At 35.7% G+C, this 22,261-nt stretch overlaps 1 protein-coding gene across 1 annotated transcript; it reads right to left on the bottom strand.

The window, feature by feature from the left end:
* Positions 1 to 511: 511 nt before the first annotated feature.
* drd2a (dopamine receptor D2a) lies at positions 512 to 21,294 on the bottom strand. Its single transcript, XM_053507282.1, has 8 exons — positions 21,052 to 21,294; positions 16,505 to 16,815; positions 13,209 to 13,318; positions 7,243 to 7,379; positions 6,947 to 7,143; positions 4,240 to 4,320; positions 1,932 to 2,271; positions 512 to 894 (listed from the first exon to the last, which is right to left on the bottom strand). The coding sequence occupies exons 2-8, from the start codon at positions 16,781 to 16,783 to the stop codon at positions 707 to 709; spliced, it is 1,332 nt and encodes a 443-aa protein (XP_053363257.1). The 5' UTR covers positions 16,784 to 16,815; positions 21,052 to 21,294; the 3' UTR covers positions 512 to 706.
* Between the last annotated feature and the right edge of the window lie 967 nt (positions 21,295 to 22,261).

The raw sequence follows: 22,261 nt of genomic DNA on the forward strand, positions 1-22,261 counted from the left end.
GCACTAGCAAAATGCTGGGATAAGTGCATTAATGAAGCAGGGGATTATATAGAGACATAAATGTAATTTGTATTCTCACACCTGGTTTCATTCTGTACAATCAGAATTCCCAGTTTCACTTGAAAGCCACTCATATGTGTGTATACCAAATTGCACTTAGTACAAATTTCTCCTGGGATCAGTTTGACCCCAAAGACCCAATCATTAATTATCATATTGCAGAGATTAAATGCGCCTTGATAGTGAGAGCTGAGACCAACTGCACAGCACTACTTATATAGGATAAATAATTATTTAATATTATAATTTTTTAAATTCTTGTGCTGCATATTACTTGTATATACACATGTATATATGTAATTTGTTGTTATTTAAGAATCAACACTTGAATTATTGTATTACAATGTTCTCAGTGTTGCTGCATAATACACTGCTGTGTTACCACCACTATGAAGACTGCAATATTATCATCTAAAAAAAAGTCTTCATTTTTTTTACCTTCATGGTGTAATCAATGAACAGAAATAATACTGCCAAGGATATACTGACGGACCCCTTCATATCAAATATCCAGAAATGTCTTATTGTTGCATGAGATGACACTGGAAAAATTGCTTTTATAATACATTCTTAGATTTGTGTACATTCATTTCCAGTAATCAAAGGAATAAGCTTATGCAGAACATATGTAAGTGAGCTTTGTTCTTCAGCAGTGCAGGATCTTAATGAAAGCCTTGCGGAACTCGATATTGAAAGTGGTGTATATGATGGGGTTCACGGCACTGTTGACGTAACCGAGCCAGGTAAAAGCTGTGTAGAGTTCTGCTGGAACGTGACAGTATGTGTTCACTATGTGTGTGATGAAGAACGGCAGCCAGCATATAATAAACACACCTACAAAAAAAGAAATAGAAACAATAAAATGTGCTAAACACTGAGAAAGATTTATACACATTTAAAGGCGAAATATTTGGTCATTGACAACACATTGATTTTTTTTTTTACAATTCACTGAAATTTAGAGTTTCAGCTTTCATTTTGGGAAAATTGGCTGTTCTATTGCCAGATGAAGTGTGTGTTATTATCTCACTATGCTACTTAAAAGTTAGCAGATAAGATGCAAAGAGGTGGTTTCAATTTTGACATTTTCCTTCAGAATCTTGTTCTGTTAACTTCTGATAAGATGTTAAAAAGGGTTGTCACTGCTAGTGAAGCAAGCTATCATTAAAATAAAATAAAAAAAACACAAAACAACAAACCTATCAGGAAGATAGAAATAGTAGTTGTGGCCAAATCAACTATTTGGTAAGCTCAGTACAAACAAAGGCCCAGAAGATCTCAAAAGGCATCTGTGGTAGATGATGGAAGAATTCTAATCCTGGTATAGAAAAATTCCCTTTGAACAGATGGCCAGATCTAGGCAGTCCTCCAAAAGGTAGGCATATCTACAGTACAGGTATGTATAAGGCTTGGTCAGGATAAATAATGAGCGTTAAGACGCATCAAAACAGGAAGTGGGCAATTAAACTTGTTTCTTCATATTTGATGATTATGTGACTGTTGACAAAGGCAGCAGGATGAATGCATATTTTAAAAGTACTGGAAAACCTTTTTAAGTCAAAAAAGTGGAATGGCCAGGTCAGTCACCTGACATGAATCAGTCTAAATATGCATTTTACTTGCTAAGGGCAAAACTCAAAGTAACATGCCTCAAGAACAAGCAGAAACTGAAGACAGGAGCAATAAATGCCCTGACGCAGAAAAGAAATCCAGGATCTGGTTATGTCTACAGGTTTTAAAATTCAGCCAGTCACTGGATGCAAAGGATGCATCAATGTCCAAATATTTATGCACCTGGATAAATGTTATTGCCATCATTTGCATGTTGTTTTATTCTAAAAGTTGTCTGTGCAGATAAAACATTTGCTTACCAAGCACAATAGCCAACATCTGAGTAGCCTTCTTTTCTTTCTGCTGAGAGATTTTGCGCTTGCTGATGGACTTCACTGATGTCTGCATTTTGCCACTGGGAGACACCTGTGTCTCAAATGCTTTAGGCATTTTGGAGGTGTCGTATGTCTTTCCATTCCTCGCTGGCTTGAGCTCGGGAGCGGAGGGTGCCACATCTATTTCACTGTGGTTTGTAACAAGCAGAAGCCCATGCTGACTGTCACCTGTCTGCTCAAGTGTTCTCTGGTTTGGAGGATTAAGGTTTGTGATTTCCTCCATTTGGCTTTCATTTTCATTTTTGGCTATGTCTTTTATAAAAACCTGTAAGAAAATAACAGGATTTGTGTTGGTGAAATGCTATCTGCTGACATTCACTTTTTTAAAGGCAGTGTAATAATAATGCAAGATATATTTAAGTAATAGGATTAATTGATTTGAAATAGCATTTATTTATATGAACAATTAGTATACCAAAAGCTAAAGCTAGATCTAAAGTAAACAATAACACTGGAATCCATGAGTAAGAAGGAAATTTGCTATTTCCAGTGGCTTCGTCAGAATGTTAGTAAATATACTTTAATTTAAAATGAATAACAAGCCAGTCTGCTCAAACCTGCTCTCTGTCTGCTTTAAATGAGTCGGCTCTTTAAATCTATTATTAATGTGCTCCCCCATCAAAATAACAAGCTTCAAAGCCTAAGCTTTAAAATTGCAGTTAACTAAGACCATAAGCTGTTTTATTTAGGAGGAAATGATGCGTTATGTGACTGTAATTAAAGATGGTAAATCCAGTTTCTTTCTTCTCTGTGGGAACTTTAGTAACTGTCTTAATTAAGTACAAATTATAAATGACTGGTCAATTTGTCAATTTTTATTCAGCACAATAAATGTGGGTTTAGTACAGAATGTTAGGTTTATAAGACTCTATATGTGATGATCCATAATAGAATTACAAACCTTTTCACATTGTTCAATTTATGTCGCCATTTATATTAAATAGTGGCTTTAATAATTTTTAGACAGGTATTATTTCATGCCAAATAAAGCTCTAGTGCTGGCTCTAGTTACAACTCTGTTGGTAAAGAAAAATTATACTTAGGCTATAAATCACCCGTTTTGATAAGCAAGAATGGACAAGCAAGTTTAGTTAGAGAAACCAAACATTCACAAAAGATCTCAGTAAAGATAAATGCAACACTTTAGAGCTTGGTAAAAATGTGCATTATGTTCTCAGTGTCACAAAATAAGAAACAAAATCAAATCCATGTAAACAATAAGAAAAAAACAAGCTTTGCTAACAACTGGCATTAGAGTCAGTTGTGCATATGTAGTAATCAGGTGACTGCTGCGTAAATGCTGTTTGATGGTGCAGTACTGTAGTCCATAGCGGCTGTTTGTAAGCCAAGCTATACTTTATGAAGTGCAATAAAAAGCTCCAGTGGCAGAAACATGGCACTTTAAGCAGTAAAACCTTTTGGCAGGAAGGTGACATGGAACATGCTACTTAAAGTTCTCATACACATTCACATTTCATAAAAACTTCAATATTTCTTTTGCTTGTGGAAAGCTGCTTTGCGACAATATCAATTGTTAAAAGCGCTATACAAGTAAAATTTAATTAAATGAAAAAGTTTTTTTCTGATTTAAAAAGTGGATTGCATTTCACTTACTCTGTAAATAATGAAAAAGCCACCACAATCATATCTAGAAGGATGTGATGGGAGCTGCATCATAAGTCAAAAACATTCTGAGAAACTGGGGACGTTTTATATATATATATATATATATATATATATATATATATATATATATATATATTTTTTTTTATGTATCAGTTGTGCTAATAGTTCTAGAGTTAGCTGAATAACCATGGGACATGATTTTAAATACAGTTCAGAATCGAAAGTTTTTGTATTAAATCTAAATGCTTATTTAGATTATTTAAATCAATTAAATGCTCACTGCTTTAAAAAAAATTTAAATAAATCAAGATTTTTCTAACTATACTGCACTATATGCATTTTAGTCAAGCATAGCTTCTTCTACTAAGAAGAATGACCTAATGACCTTCTAATGACCTTTATAAAAAAGCAAAAGAGCACACGTAGAGATATTACACAATACAAAACAAAAAGCTAATTAATTTATAATCTCAATCTCCAAAAAGCTAAAGTGATCGTGTCAGCGAGTAGGTGGAATGGACTAGCAGCTTCCTGAAGAAAAAAAGAGAAAAAGTACTTGGGGCATGTTTTTTTTCCTTTAGAAAGGAAGAAAAAACTGATACATCACATTTTTGTTATTAACAGGGAAATTCCCATTGGACTTCAAAGTGACGGTGCACAGCTTCACATCATCAGGGTGAGTGCATTTCTAAAACAGAAGAGAACAGAAAAGCATTCAATCATCAATCAGTGATGGATTTCAAAAAGTGGACTACCGTATGTCAAACACTAGGCTGAAAAGAATAACTATAAAATAAGATCCATAAAAATAACACACACTGTAAAATTACCTTAAATAGTATTTTCTCCACTATACAACTAAAGATCATAAATACTGAAGCTTGATGACAGATTTTTTTTTTTTTACAGGAAGCACATAAAGATTAGACATTCATATTATACTACTACTACTACTAATGATGATGATAATATTTTCACCCATGCTGTGACAAGCATTCAAGTCATACCAGGACTTGTGATGGAACATCTTGCGAATGAAGGCGTAAACTGACCGAAATTTACAGATTTTAAGCAAAGTGCATTTATAAGACTCTTAATCGCAGTAAACATTTGATTGGTGCAAACATTTTAAAGGAGGCTATACATTTGTAAATGACTTATAATAATTTATCGCACTTAACTTGTGGCAAAGATGTACGTGTCTGTAGGAACTGTACACACAAACATTCACAAACACCACTTGCAAGTTACAGGAACTCTAGAACTCTATTGCCACATTCCCATACAGTCCTGACCTTGCTCCAAGTGATTTCCACATGATTAAAACATTAGAAGAGTTACGGGGAGGCTAACATTTCACATGTGAAGCATGCAGTTTGATAACGGCACCGGCATACTGAGAAAATCTTTGATGGTAACCAATGACTACTGTAGTAAAACTGGGATACTGCAAGTGTGTTAATGTAGCAGAGAGTTGCATAGAGAAATAAAGGTATTTTTTACTTATATAACTGTGTTCTGTTATTCTGCACAATTAAAGATTCCGGGATAACGTGCCTTGTAAAAGTGGAAAAATTTTGTTGCTTGATCCTGGATCCATATATTTGCTGGAAATACAAAGTTAAAGTAAATATGCCAGAAAAAAATTGCTATGATTTAAACAAACTACAACTTAAGCAATTGTCAGCTAATAAAAATGTATGAGTAGCTTTCATTTTCTGTAGTGCTTCTATTGATTTGTTTTATGCCCCATAGGCTGAGTAAAAGAAGTGGTCTGAAAAGCAGCATCCAGGCTATACTGGTCTTAGTGGTATATATTTACACCGATCAGCCATAACATGTCATGACAGGTGAAGTGAATACCATTGATTATCTCAATACAGTGATGGGATGGAAAGGAATGGAATATATTATACAGCAAGTGAGTAAGTTCTCCAAGTTGATGTGTTGGAAGTAGAATAAATGGGTTAGAGTAAGGATGGGGATGATTTTATCAAGGGGTTAAATATGATGGCTAGAGGACTAGATCAGTGCATCTCCAAAATGACATGTCTAGCGCAGTGGTACTGTAAGTGTCTACCAAAAGTGTCCAGGAAAAGACAACCAGTGTAATCCCTTACCACTGAAAGTGCTTACAATAAGCATGTAAGCATCAGAACAGGAGCGATGGTAAAATAGGTCTGGTCTGATAAATCACATTTTCTTTTACACAATTTGAATGGCAAGGTGTGTGTCTGTCACTTAGCTGAAGAAGAGATGGCACCAGGGTGCACTAGAAGAAGGCAAGCTGACAGAGGCAGCGTGATGCTCTGGGCAATGTTCTGCTGGGGAATCTTGGGTTGTGACGTTCGGGTGTTACATTGACATGTACTGTACCACCTACTAGGGCTGTGCCAAAAAATTGATTCACAGAAAAACCTAGATTCTCATTTGCAACGATTCAGAATCGATCTGAAATGTCCAAGAATCGATTTAATAAAAAAATAAAATCAGCTGGCTGTTTGCCTCTATTTTTGTAACTAGCCTACTGGTCTGTACTGACGCCACCACGCAGCCGGTTTTTGAACGTAAGCGTGTGCGGAAAATCACTAAAACAAAGAGGAAGCAAATATGGATGAGAGGGAGATCCAATCAGCCCCGTCTTCACTTAAAGCTAAAGTTTGGCGTCATTACGGTTTTTACCAAATGCCTGGAAGCACTGTCACACTGTCAATGCCTGTCATTCTGTATAGCAAAGCAGATGAGAGTAGATCATGATCAGAAACCCGATTAGAAATCATTATGAATAAAATCGAATCATTTTGAATCGAAAATCTTTTTAAATCGAAAATCGATTTTGAATCGAATCGTGGCCTCAAGAATCGGAATCGAATTGAATCGTGAGATGGTAAAAGATTCCCACCCCTACCACCTACCTAAACATTATTACAGACTAAGTACAATTGCAATTTTAACTTGGCTGCCAAGTTCTCCAAATCAAAATCTAATTAATCATCTGTGAGATGTGCTAGATGAACAAGTCGGGATCTGCTCCTATCGTCTTCGTGGCGAATACTGCAGCACACCTTCCGAAGTCTTGTTGAGTGCTTGTTAGGCCCCCTAACCTTCTTTTCAGTAAACCAGAGCCTTAACTATTGAGACACCATTGCCCTGATGCTACAATACATTTTATAGTGACTCTGAAGTGCACCACCTAATATACATATATTATATATACATTATAATATACATTAGTTCTTATTTGTCATATTCGCAAAGGGGAAGTCATTATATATGCAAGTAACCTAATTATGTGTTAAAAAAGATGGCATTACCTTCAGACTGCCCATGTCCAGGTTGCTGCTTGGGTATGTGCGTTTTGTGCTGACACGTTTTCGTCGTCTACGCAGCACTACGTAGATCTGCACGTACACAAGCAGGGTGATAATGAAGGGTACATAGAAGGACACAACAGAAGAGTAGACTACAAAGGCGGGGTTTGCGATTACACAAAGGGCTTCATCGTGGCTCTCTGCAAATTTGAAGCAGAATGGAAATTCAGTAAGGACATTGTTTTAAAATGAAACTGACATGAAACTAGACTTTACAGGCACTTGCAGCACAAACTTACCTGTGTTATTGAGGCCAAACAGCAGGGGGCATGAAATGGCAAATGACAGGATCCACACTACTGAGATCATGACTGTGACTCTCCTCCTGGAGCTGTAGCGTGTATTATACAACATCGGCATGGCAACTGCTGTATACCTGGAGAAGTAGTAACTTGGTCACACAATTCCAACACCATTGTTACATTTTACAAAATTCAATTTGCATCATCAGTGTACATGTGCCGAACGTCCTCTTGAAATCTTAGTTTCTCTGGAGACACATGCTGTGTAGTCACAATGTTCATCTGGCTATTAGGCAAAATATTAACCAAACAAAAAATGCACATACTGTACAGTACTGGGGTTCCCACAGACGTAAAATTCTTTAGATGGTGTTATGGTTATGGTTTTTATATAAATTATTTATTAATTTGTTTGTTTGTTTATTATTTTATCCCCTGCATATTTTGTAAGTTTTCCCACTTACAAAGACTTACTTAATTTTTTACCATAGATTTATTTAAAAGAATAGCGAAAGAATATCAATCAAAAATCCAGGAATCTCCTACCAACCTACATCCACCTGTCTACCGCTATCTCTAAAGGTGGTCCCTGGTGGTGCATGATTTTAATTCTTTTCATTATAATACAGTACTGAAGGCATCCAAATATGCAATAATCTCTTAACATTGATATTGAGATGTGTTTGCTAATTATGCACTATAAAGCCTTTATAATGTCTCTGGTGTAGATATTGTCTCTTGTTGTTGTTACTACTTACCTAGTGCCATATGTGTTATTATTCTAAAACATAGAAAATAAATCTAAACCTGTGTCCAACTTGTGTTGACAGGTACTGTATTGTGTGTGTGTATATGTGTGTGTGTGTGTGTGTGTGTGTACACACCTATCCATATACCTGATATATATCTTTAAAATATATTATATAAAGCAATAAAATATGGCAAACCCAAGGCTGTTATCATGGTTCTGACTTTTGGGTTTATAGGACCCATAAAAAGAAATTAAGACAAAGAATCAAGAATAACAAAACAAGGGTTTAAAACTGCTTGGATTGTAGTCTCCTAGTCAGGCTTTAGACGCATTCCTTCCTTCCCTTTCTTCATTCCATTTCAGTAAGTCCTTTATGCTGATTATGGTTGCTGTGGATCCTAAATCTATCCCAAAAACACTGGTACTTTATCTTAGTCAAAACACCTTAATGTTTGCTGAAAGTGGGAGGAAAATAGAGAACCCAGAGGAAAAACCCTAACAGATACTAAAGAACATACTTAAACTAAATAAAACCACTTTAATAAGTTTTGTTATTACTTCCTGTTTACTTGAATTTTTCAGTTGATAGACACTACCATATGAAACAAATATCTTGTTTTATTTCAAAATTTTTAAACATTCAACACTATAAAAGTACAGTAATCAAAACTTAATAAGAACAATATTTTTCTGTGATCCATTTAGATACCCAGCAGGATATAGCAAAACAAAAATGCTGCTATATTAGTAAATACATTCATGCCTTCCAAAACTGTAATGTACTGTATCTGTTCAGTATTAATATACATATTAGTCTTCAAAAACCCTAGATGTTTTTACTTCCTGATAAGGAGTGAGTTGCATATGGCTGCTTGCTAGTTGTTCAGGAGTAAGTGAGATATTAAGAAAGCTGGTTAGGTTTTTCATTTAGTCCTGTTTTGCCTTTTTTTTTCAAGTGTTGCATGACTACAATAAAGTGGTTTATTACAAGGATTTGAACGAGGAGACATTATGTGCTCAAAAAATTACAGGATCAGGGAACAGATTACCCAACTATTTTGTTGAATACATCAGTTTAATAGATAAATCTATTTTATAGCAATATGACTGCATTCCATCCAAACAGCCTCTTTGTTGGTGAGGGTTGGCCATGGTCATTTGAAGTATGCTCAAAATGCATGACAAATTTGAGTGTGGTAATATTAGCTGCTATAAAGGCTGGCATCGTGAACTTGCACAAGCTAATGTCTAATGCAGCACCACTCATTACAACTGGAAACTCATAAAATAATTAATGCTGTATGGTCTACAGGAAGGGAAATATTTTACCACTGTAGCTCTATCTGGCTCTTCTGTCTTAGTAATTGATCACTGCATTTATAGCTCTCTGCTCTCTCACATAAAATGCCTCTTTAAAGGAAAAAGAATATACTTTGATGCACATCAATATTATTTGGTCACAGCACCAAAGTATAGCCTATATGGCCAAAGCTGCTATAAACATCTAAAATATATTATAATATGAAAAATAAGGAATAGGTATAAAGTAAGTAAACAAGAAGTTTACTATAAATGTTAACTGAAATAATAAATTAATATTTCACTGGAACCAATTAAATATTATTTTTTATCAGAAAAGGCCTAATGGGTTTTTATTTAAAGCTCCCATCTTTTAATAAAGTTGTCATTTACAGTCCTATTAGGCAACCAGTCAATACAGTAAAACCTTGGATTGATAGTTACTTAGTCTGCGAGTGTTTTTCAAGACAAGCAAAAGTTTGTAATAAATTTTAACTTGATAAACAAGCGAGGTCTTGAAATATGAGTAGTACGTATACACCTTGTCTGCCAGTGGTTACTATAATGTTAGAAGCACACAATTGTATAGAATGTCTCTATGCTGCAGCATGACCACTTTTCCTTACTGAGACTTAGGCTGAACATGTTGCAGCATTACAACATCCCTGTGCATAAAAGCCAGGGGCCAGGGGTGGCTCAGTGGTTAAGTCATTGGACTACGGTTCAGAAGATCGTAGATTCAAACCCCACAACCACCAAGTTGCCACTGTTGGGCCCTTTAGCAAGAGATAAAAATGTAAGTCGCTCTGGATAAGAGCGTCTGCCAAATGCCTAAATGTAAATGTAAAAGCCCATGGAGACATGGTTTGCCAAGGCTGCTGTAAAAGGACTAGCAATCTGCCTGATGTAATGCCTGACATCAACCTTACTGAATGAATTGGAACCAGGACCTCCTCACCTGACCTCACCTGACATCAGTGCCTGACCTCACTAATGCTCCTGTGGTTGAATGAGCACAAATCGCCAAGGCCATGCTCCAAGAACTATAGGAAATCATTCGAAAAAGAGTGAAGGTCCTTATAACAGCAAAAGAAGATTATATCTGTAATGTAATGCTCGACAAGCAGGTACTCCTGTGATGCCAGTTGTCCACACAATATTTGCCATACACTGTATACGTATATCATTGATTTCTTTTGGGTTTTATGACCCTGCAGGAGAAGGATTTTAGCTATTGGGCAATTCTGATCGCCCAATAATTCCCTGCAAAGTAGACTGCACAAGGTTTTCGGCAGTGGTGTCAAAAGTATTCACATTCATTACTTCAGTAGAAGTTTAAATACTAGGGTTTAAAAAGACTTCTTTAGAAGTTAAAGTATCAACTCAAGCTTTTTACTCAAGTAAAAGTGTAAAAGTACTGGTATTAAAACTACTTAAAGTATAAAAGTAAAAGTAACGTAAGGGGGGAAAAAAGCATTAAAGATAAAAGCTTAGGCTGTGCCACGGGCCTATATACTGCACTAACACCTCATTAAAAAAAAGAAAATTGTGTTATTTTTTAACGGCCATAGTGATTTAGGATACTGTACAGTATATGGCAATTGAAAAAAATGCATTTTAGCACACTGCAAATACATTAAATAACCATATATGTGTACTACTGAGCATTAACATGTTTTATGGAGAAGAAGATATGATAACGAGTTGCCTATAAGTCAAACTTCAGAGGCATGTCATCGGTAACCTTTATTGGAATGTAAATGTACATCCAAGCTTAGCTGCAGGAATCTGTGAGGGCAACATACAAGAAAATAAGTGTACCCAGTGCAGGCTTAGTAACAATTACCCTTGTATGGTTGTCTACAATATACATGAGAATTTCGTGAAAATGTAAGGAGTAGAAGTAAAAATTCAGCTGAAAAATAATTACTCCAGTAAAGTATAGATACCCAAAATTCTACTTAAGTAAGGTAACGAAGTATTTGTACTTAGTTACTTGACACCTCTGTTTTTTCGGCCAGTTAAGTAAGCTCCTAGACTGTGGAGAGAAATATCTCATATAATAATGCAATTTGGTAAATAAACTACATATACAATGCATCACAATGTAATTTTTTTTTTTTTTAGAACTTGATTCAAATAGTGAAACTCATATATATTCTACATTCATTACATTTAATGTGAAACATTTCAAGCCTTTTTTTATATTGATGATTATGGCTTATAGCTCATGAAAATGGTCGGGGTTCCTTTACCACCAATTACTTTATCAATGCGGCATGGCATGGAGGTAATCCACCTGTGGCACTGCTCAAGCATTACTGAGAACTGGGTTGCTTTGATAGCAGCCCTTATTTCCACTGCTGGGTCAGGTGTTGGTAATCTTCCCCTTGACAACAACCTGTAGATTCTCTATGGGGTTCAGGTCAGGTCAGTTCTGGCCAGTGAAACAAAGTAATAGCATAGTCGGAAAACCAGTCAGTGGTACTTTTGTCACTGTGGGTAGATGCTAAGTCCTGCTGGAAAACAAAATTGGCATTTCCATAGAGCTTATCAGCAGACTGAAGCAAGAAGTATTCTAAAATCTCCTGGTAGATGGTTGCATAAAAATTGTACTTGATAAAACACAGTAAGGCAGATGACATGTGACCCCAAATCATTACTGACTGTGTTAACTTCACAGTGAAAACAACAGTTGTAGAACATTTCCTGAAGACATCTGTGCATGGTGGCACCTGATGCGCTGACACCAGCCCCTTCCACTCCTAGTTCTTGACTTGGCTTTGCTTGACAATCTTCCTAAGGAAGGGGTCATCCCTGTTGCTGGTGTACCTTCTTCTACCACACTTTTTCTTTTCCAGTTATCATTCCATATTTTTTTGAGATGTAGTGCATATTTAAATTAATTAATTAGTAAAAATATGTTGACTACTAATATTTAAATAATCTGCCTAAATAAATACATAAATTAGTTAATTTTTTTTAATGAATCAGTTTTTGTTTCAATATACAGCGCTGTGCAAGAGTATTAAGCCACCCATCATTTCTTCTTGTTACATTAAATAATTTATGTAGAATAAATTAAAGTAATTAGAAGAAATCTGTTTTACTGTGACTGGCTGCAAAATGGATAAATGACACAATGTAGAAATTTGTAGTTATTGTCACAACCTTAGCAGCAACCTCATTTCCCCTCTCGTCTGTTTAAACCTCTGAACATTTAGCATCACCAGTATAATAATCACCTGCCTGATCATCAGTCATCACCTGCACCTGCTTCTGCACCTGATCTGGACCGTGCCTTTTTACAACTGAATGATTCAGTGTGTGGCTCAACAAACAAAAATATTTTTCTAAAACATGTCAAATATTGAGTGGACTGAAAACTGAAAAACTTTAGAAACTATTCCCTAAAACTACATAAAAAATTGTAAGAAAGTCTTGTTGACATTAGCGTGGTACTGTATATTCAGACTTTTATTTCAGTAGTGTCACAAAAGCTGCAACAGGTATAGGAGGTGTTTATGATACCAGGGTAACACACAGAGGAAGTGATGTCTGCATTGGTAACATTGTGGTGTGTTCTGAATGGAAGAATTTTATCGAGGTAAGTTCCCTTAATTGGCATTCCATGGGATGAGAATAGGAAGTGCTGTTTATGTTCCTTGTAAAAAGGCTGCCTTTGTCCCTTGGTGGTTAATAAACAGATAAACACCTGACAGTGATCTGATGTAATAATAACAGTAATAATAAGTACTATTTATCATTAATATGCTTTCATTTTTCTCTTTCCTTTATTCCTCTTAAATGTATGCATGTACTGTGTCTTGACAATTACTTTCAAATCAAAAGGACCTCCTGCAGTACAGCTAGGCTATTAATGATAATGAGGAATATTATTAGATATACTTACCTATCGATGCTAATGGCACAAAGATTAAGGATGCTTGCTGTGCACATCATAACATCAAGTGTTACAAATATGTCACAGTGGATTGTACTAAATCTCCATTCTCCCACCACCTGAAAAATTAAAAGTAATAAGATCAGTTATCTTAATTTACTCATCAGTCATTATTCAGTTTAAGCCTGAATAAGAGACCTTCATGGATCGGACTTGTTTGTCCAGGATTTTTTAATTGAATTTATTGAGTTTGGGAATTTAACATTCTTGAACTGTCATGCTCCCCAAACCAGTCCAGTGCCATCTCATTCCCAGGCAAGTGATGCACAAGCACCTGGCCTCCCATAATATATCTCAAAGAAACTGTGATTCATAGGACCAGGCCATCTTTTTCCATTGATCCATGGTCCAATTCTGATGCTCATGTGTTCAAAGTAGGCACTTTCAGCAGTGGAAAATGCACTGCACTTCAATGCACTGTGTGCTTTCTGACACATTTCTTTTATAGCCAGCAATCTTTTCAGCAATTGGTCATAAAGCAGCTCTTTTTGGTATTGGACCAGATATTCTAACCTTCATTCCACACAAACATTATGAAACCTTGGGTGTCCATAATGCTGTCAAGTTGTACTGTAACACTGTTAGCTTTTGGTAGGTACTAAGTGACCCATCACAGATACTCTGACCCATCACAATTTGGCCTGTGTCAAAGTCTGCTATTGCTGCTAACACATTAATTTCGAGAACCACTGTTTTAAGATAATCAACATTATTCTCTTCACTTGTAAGTGTATTAATATTATTGCTTATCAATGTCTATAATGAGAATGAGAGAGACCTAGAAAAACAGTAAACTGTACAGTATATTTAGTACTGGGACCCAATGATTCTATACTAGATTGTAGCAGATTGATGAATATATAATATATCTTCTGTTTAATTTATCTTAATCTGAAATAATCTCCATACCAACTGTAAAAGTTGTTTGAAGGATAAGACTTGACATTTGTAAAAGTATTTAAGATGCTCGTTTCGCAATAAAAGTGATGAAGCATGTAGTATGACAGTAAAATTGCAGTGGCCAATTTTATAGTCATAAACAAAATACAAATTTGCAATCCCTTTAAAAATCCAGTTCTGCAGGCACACATTACAGTAAGCATTCTGTAAATTACTTGTGAATATCTGCCAACTCTGTGCTAGCAAGATACTGTACTGTATATTCACTTCTGTTGTAACTGATACAGAAACATTTCCCTTTGTAATCAAGTGACTTAGAGTTTGGCTTTTTTACTGCCCAGGTTATTAATCATGTGCAAAAGATTCACAGTGTATATGCATTATCATATTATTAAATGATTAAAAAAGTCTCACATTTATTTACCTTGGAAATGTGAAAATAATGAGACACCGGATGTGGCAGGCTTAGTAAATTTGCCCCAGTCAATTCAAGAGAATTTGGCCCTATTCCTGTAATGTGCCATAAACCTGGCAGAGAAGTAATCAAACTCGGGTCAATCTCGTAGTGTCTGCTGAGCAGCCTGGCAGTGCACTTCCTGGCAGCCTGAGATTAATGTCTGTCTTCAGGCATGCTGAGGTGCTCACAACCTGCTTGTTCAGCCTACACTCTTGCCTCTGGAGTTTGCATCGCTCTCATTGATTAAAGGATTATTTACCTCTAAAAAAGGTGCCGTGGGTAGTCTGGATCAGTTCATTAACAGTTTTTCCTGGTACAGAGCCAATGTTCTGTATATCATTATGGAAGTATACTGCACATCAGACTCAACTTTAACCAAAAGCATGACTAATTCTAGAAATCACGAGTTCTACTGTAAGTAATTCGACTCTGTTTGTGTATAAATTAAATATTCAACAAAAGTAAATATATATATATATATATAATCAAGCTGCATGTTCTTTAACAATTCCCCCTTTTTACACCTTTAAATATGCATAATCATCTCTTAGACAAAGTACCCATCAGTCAAATAGAGTAAAATAATATAATAAAGAACAGTTTGCCTAATTGCTGAGCGGTTTATTTTATTGTGTTTATAAAAAGATTATAAAATGATGTGAGTCTGCAAAATTTCTTTTATTGTCATGTTGGTCAACGGCTGCAAGTATAGGTGTGTATTTGTGTAAATGGGAAATATAGGTGTGTATTTGGAAACACCTGTTTTAAAGTAAACTAAACATTAAATATGAGAAAAAAATTACTGTTCATTTCTTTTCATGCAAACTTACAAAACTTTATAACATACAATTTGCTGGCAAATGAAGGAGACTGTCTGGGACTGCATTGTGTAATAGATGATTTATGTGTGATTGTCAAAATTGTAAAAAAAAAAAAAGCTTAACCACCTAACCGAATGTGCTTGCACAATGGGAGAAAGCCAGACAGGAAAGCCATATAAGAATAGGGAGAAACATGGAACTTCTCACAGACAGTAACACGAGATCAGGATCGAACTGGGCATCTTTTCGACAGCCATACGCATCTTACCCGCGCTTCACAATATCATGTACCCAGTGTACTCATTTTATTAACAGCAGTGTTTGAGTCAGAGGCCCTAATGCATGTTTATTCTATTGATCTGGTCAGTAATTTCATAAGCAAATAGATCACAGATATACACCAGGGAAAGTTCTCCTTTGCAGATGAACATCCAAAAGAAACTCTGTGTAAAAATGTTTAAGAATGAGTATTTCACAGGTATCTACGGAACAATTAATAGGGTTAGTGTGAAAATATGAAAAGTACTGTACCCTATTCTGAGCCAGTACAGAATATGGTACAGTACTATCTTTATTATCATACTGCATTTACAGTACTGCATTCCAGGACATAAAAAATAAATAAATAAATAAACAGTTGCTGCTTTGTTTGTATTAGTGTGGTCTGATCAACCATGTGATTAACAAAAAATAATGACCTTAGGCATCCATATTTATGAATTGTGTCATATATGAAGCCAGGAGAGAGTGTGTATTACAGTGAAATTACAGTATCATGCCTTACGCAAAGGGTTTGTAAACAGTCCCAACAATATGAACAAATCCACTGTTCACTAAATAACTTGGGTGTATTTGCAGTTTCACCAAACAAAATATAATTTGTTAACAGTAGACCTTGGTTTATAAATAATACTGTAAGCATTTATTTTAAATCCTGGCACATTAATTCAGCATTCAACCTTGATGCACTCACAGATAAATGTGGCTTAGCCAATCAGATTTTAGAACTATTTCTTTCCGAATATTATTGTCCTTAATGTGTAATAATTTGTTATTCCATAACCTACCTCAAGATATACCACCCATGGCATAACCAGAGTCGCCACCAGCAGGTCAGCAACAGCCAAGCTTACGATCAGGTAATTGGTAGTGGTCTGTAGAGCTTTCTCTCTGGACACAGCCATGCAGACAAGTACGTTTCCGAAGACAATGACGAAAATGAGCAGGGTGAGAAGCATTGCGTAATAATTGTACTGATGTCTTCTGCCTCCGTCCGTAGTGTTGAGGCTGTTAAAGGCATTTTTGAGGAAGCTTTCATTGTAAGGATACTCCTCCAAGACTTCCATTAGCTGTGAGTGTTTGAGGCCAAGAAGAGGCCCTAAAAACACAGACGGAATAGAATTAGGTACGGCTATGAAGAAAAAAAATGGTTCTTTTTATTCTAAATAGCTTGTCAGTTAATCTAATAGTAATCCTAAAAATCTGGTTGTCTAGGGTACATTGTTACTCGTTATCACGAAACTATTCCCTTGTCCTGTACATTTTTATTCTCATAGTTTCTTGAAAGCTATATATCTCGTCCCTACCTACTGTGCATTCTGTACATTGGTACATTCATCAGCTAAATAACAGAACATGCTTTGTGGGCTTTGAGACAGCTCCATTAAGCATCTTAATAAACCACATGCATTGCCTATTGTGTAGGAGGACTTTTTTTTCAAAACCAGCTCATTTAATTGTTATTTAATACTGTGCAGTCAAGCAAATCCCAGTGCCATTTGTAAGCGCTGCATGTACTGTCTTCATAATGAGAAAATGTATAGAACAACAAGATGGAAATTGTCTTCAATAAAATGAAATTGCCCAGATTTTAGCACGATGAAAATATTAATTGATTTCATTTTTCTATCAATAATTCATTTGGTAATAAATAATACCACAAAGGCTCATCAATAGCATAATACAGAGGATATGAGGAGAAGCAGACAGACAGACAGGTATCAGCATACATGATTTTTAATATTTAAGGGTATTTCATGTCAGTAAGTAACAAACCAACAAAAAAGTAAAACATTTTGTTTAAGTCATATGCCTTTTTTGGTGATTTCTACTTTAACCGCTTGCTTATTTCAATTTCTTCTCTAAATGCAATTTATATGAAAAAAATTTAATTTAGGAAAAAAAAATGCTTGTGTAATTATACCACCTTGTTCATGTTCATTACATATATAATTCTATTTCACATGTGCCTTCTCAATTACATATAATCATATGAAAATGTCAGCAAAGTAGTCTAAACAATATCAGACTAAATGAATCTCAAATCTAGTGGGAAATTCACTCGTTTTAATAATTTAACCCACCTACCACTAAGGTGATTTACAGTTTTGGATAGAAAGAATTCAGTCCCAGGCTTGCTTCTTCACATCATAATGTGTACATTGTTGGTGCTGTTGTGCTTAGGTCCATAATAATTTACCTTTGTGGTCATACAATAGTGTAAAATCTTTATAATCAGAAACAGTATACACAAGCATTATACTTATCTCATTTTTTCCTTCTTGCATGAGAGACATTTCATGGTCTGTGGACACAATTACAGTGGAACCTTGGATTGTAATAAATAAGCAGCAATGGTTTTTCCTTTTCGCGCACTACAGAATTATGGGTAATTGTCTCCCTTGCTTGGTCTCTATGCGCGTGGGTCACTCATATAGTCAACTGTTTATTTTAACACTATGACCATGTGTGTGCGCGCAAGAGCGTGAAGCAAAAGCAAATGTCACTAGAGAGATTTCATGTTAAAGAAGTTTCCAGACAGAGCAGTGTTTCTGTTAGTGTGTGTGTGTGTGTGTGTGTGTGTGTGTGTGTGTGTGTGTGTTTGTGTGAAAGCCAGCCTATAACCCAGCCCTTTCTCTCCTCTCGTCTTACTTCAGCTTCACACACACGCACGCGTGTGCACACAGACACAGCAACACAAACACACATCAATACACACGCGCGTGCATGCATAGTCAAACACTAACAGGAACACTGCTCTGTCGAAATCTTTGCAAAGATAAAGTGCAAGAATTTAATTTATTTTTACTTTATATTTTGTATTAATTATTCTTAATTTATATTTTTGGGTTGTTTTCAAATCATCAGAGTTTCCATAATTTTTTATGGGGGAAATTTGCTTTGACATACGAGTGTTTTGATATACAAGCATGCTTCCAGAGCGAATTATACTTGCAATCCAAGGTTTGACTGTATATGAATTCACTATAATATACATAAAAGTATCGACTTTTGTCACTCATATTATAAACACCCTTTTACACATACAGCATTCTGGGCTATAAACAATTTTTTAAAAATTTTTTTATAAAATAGTATGCTCTGTTTGGGATAATTTTGCAAAGCTAAAGAAATAAAGTTTGCTATTAGGCAAAATAATCCATATGTCATTTATTAATGTTAATTTAATAATTTCAACATGACAATGGCTCTGTTGGACAGCTTGTTTTGTTTTCTTTTTGTCTAGATTTATCCAGCTGTTTTCAGCTTTTTTTTATTTTCAATTTCTAGTTTCTAATTAAATCAAATATTATTAAGGCAAAGCAGCAAATTAAATTTTTTACAGCCTTTTTCCAGATTCTGAGAAAAAAGAAATCTGTCATATTAAGATGCACTTACAATGTACAAGTCTATGAATGGAAATATAAAACCCTTTTTTCAAGAAAGCATGCTTACACAATGGTATGCTAACATTTTATCCAACATCAATCCTTAGTTTCTTTCTTTTAAGATGTGCATATGCTTCCCAGAAGATATTGAAACAGAGAAAGCGGTTTAAAACACAGGTCAGCTTAATCGAACCTCATTTTCCATAATGCTTTGTTTGATTCTGTGTGGATGCTATTATAATGGCAGGAAGTAGAAAAGAAAGAAACGATGGAGCTACTTATGCTCAAGAAAAAGTCCACAGGTCAACAAAGATCAGCAATCTTTCAATTTTAATGAGGGTTAAAGAGCACAAGATGCAACATTGCATAATCAATGTAAAACCTTGTGAATTAATTATGAAGCTGCAGTCAATTAAGACCTTGATGATAGCAAGTTTAAAAATATTTTTAGGCTGTTTTATTTATTTATTTATTTATTTACTTAGTTTAAAGGCCTGGGCTACGATGAAGCATTTTTTAAAATTCTGTCTTTATTCAAAAAAGCCAGAAATTAATCCAGCATGCATGCATGAAAGAAATGAAACTTAATTAATTATTTTTCTGCTTTGCATTATTAATGGCAAGTGTCCCATAATGCATGTCCTCATTTAGACCTCATGACATGAGATGGTCTGTACTCATTAAGTAAATTAAATAGTATTGCACTTTTTGTTATTGACCTATGGTAAAAGATTTAGCTCACAAATATGAAAATTCCATTTATCACAAAAATACAAACACAATGTCACGGCTGTATTGATCATATATTACTCAGTCGATTGCCCTAAAGATCTTCCTCATGAAGAAGCAGCAAATCCCTAACTACAGCTACAATGTAAACCAGTATAATAAAAACCCTATAAATATCTCACTTTTTGCTGTTTTTTGTTGATGGTTGTTTTTTTCCACGCTGTGTGCAAATTCAAACATCTCAGAGACAGCTTTGCTTCTTAAGTCGAAGTTGTCACAAATCACTTTGTCACAACTGATCCTCAGAAATCATAAAAAAAAATATTAAACATGCATTAAAATTATTTAATGAATGTATGCTTATACTCATGGTTATTATAAATGTTAATTAGGGGAGTCTCCATAAAGTAGGTGATTCTTACAAACACAGGATTTCTGACCTTTTATTTGTATTGTGGTCAATAGACTCTCAATAGCTTTGTGTGTATGTGTGTGTTAGAGAGAGAGAGAGAGAGAGAGAGAGAGAGAGAGAGAGATTATTTGGAAGGGATCGGGCACATGTTATTATATCTTGGTCCCTATGGTAGCAGGATGATGATAGATAATATCTGAGAGTTTTGACCTTGTCGGGACATTTGGCTGGTCAAAAAACTACAAAAACCAAAATATATCAAAGTGTTTAAAGATTTTCTTAATGTTAATGGGGTTAATATGTAGGTGCATATGCGTGGCATTATTTTCTGTATTAATACTTATGTCCTCGGAAGGATAATAAGACAAACATGTGTGTGTGTGCGTGCGTGCGTGCGTGTTTGATGGAAAAATTATCCACCAGGGGTATTCACCAAACCCTTCCGCGCTACAGTATGATGCTTCTTAAACAGGAAGATGGTTTATAATTGCAGAACCTGTAACACTGCATCGCTGGTTTTAGTTCTGAGAAAACAGACCATGCAATCTCAAGGACGCCTTCAAAAGAAACTAAAACCACATGTATATAAAACTTAGCACACAGGGTAAACACACGCATCCATGTTCTCTTTCAATGCGCCTTTTTCTTTCCCATGCAAAGTGCACGCGCACACGCCGTGGTGCATGAGCGAGTAGCCAACTCCTCTCAAAAACAACAACAACAACAGCAACAAGAAAAACAATAACTTATTGAACTCTCTTTGTTTATTCCTACCCAAAGAGGGTAAAGTCACACCCTGGCTTACCTTATTACGGCGTAAGTTTCATTAACAGATAAGTGCAGAGCCAAAGATGTTTAAAATCCACTTCTGTCCTCCAGCGCGCGCGCCTGTCCATGAGGAATAACGCTCGAAGTAACTCGCTTTTCTCAGTAACTAATTCGTGAAGACTTCACGAGAGCAGGATAAACAACAAAACCCGACTTCCGACCCGAATAAGTCGCTCTCCAGCTTATTCTGTCCCGTGTTTGTGCTCCGTTTTTTCTCTGGAGGTTTTGAACGACGCGCAGCGAGCGCGTGCAGTCGGTGGAGGGGAGTGAGAGTAGCGCGCGCCCCTTTACGCACGCGCCACCTTTCCGCGTGCCTCTAACCGACGCGTAGTAAAGAGGAGGGGCAACGGGAGTAAAAAAAAAAATAAATAAATAAATATATATTCTTAGAGTACTTGATCGATGTACAGTATGATTTGATAACATATCTTAATAGCACAAAAGTCTTCCACTGTTAATGTGTACAGTATAAGCCCTGCTGCACTCTGACTGTAAGCACTGAGGTATCATTTTAACGGACATTTATTAATATCTATCAAGGTTAGTCAAGGTTACTTGAAGAAGTCCTATTTGCAGCTTGCGACAAGTCATGTTGAACCAGGTGCTCTAGTCAAATAAGACCAAATGTTTATATTTTAGCTTAAATGCAAAACGCTATGTGTGGCGGGAAAACTTGCAAGCATTGTGCAAGGGGGTGGCAGCATAATATTGTGGGAATGCTTTTTTTTTTTTTTAGCAGGAATAGGAAAGCTGATCAGAGTTGATAGGAAAATGGATCGAGTCAAATTCAGGGCAATCTTAAAAGAAAACGATAACTGTTAGAGTCTGCAAAAGATTTGAGATTAGTGCAGAGGCTCACCTTCCAGTAGGAGAATGACCCTAAACATACAGTCAGAGACAATGAAACGGTTTAGATCAAAGCATATTCAAGCGTTAGAATGGCCCAGTTAAGTTCAGACCTAAATCCAGTTGTGAATCTGTAGCAAGACTTGAAATTCACAGACTTTGTCCATTCACCATGACTGAACTTGAGCTATCTGGCCAAGACGAATAGGCAAAATATCAATCTAGTGTATGTATACAAAATGTCACCTATTTAAGGCTTCAGCCAGAAATGCAAATTTTAGTACACACAGAAATACCTATAAGCCCTGCTGCATTCTGACTGTAAGCCCTGAGGTATCATT

The sequence above is a fragment of the Clarias gariepinus genome, chromosome 11, assembly GCF_024256425.1.
Source record: "Clarias gariepinus isolate MV-2021 ecotype Netherlands chromosome 11, CGAR_prim_01v2, whole genome shotgun sequence".
In the NCBI taxonomy this organism is placed as follows: Eukaryota; Metazoa; Chordata; class Actinopteri; order Siluriformes; family Clariidae; genus Clarias; species Clarias gariepinus.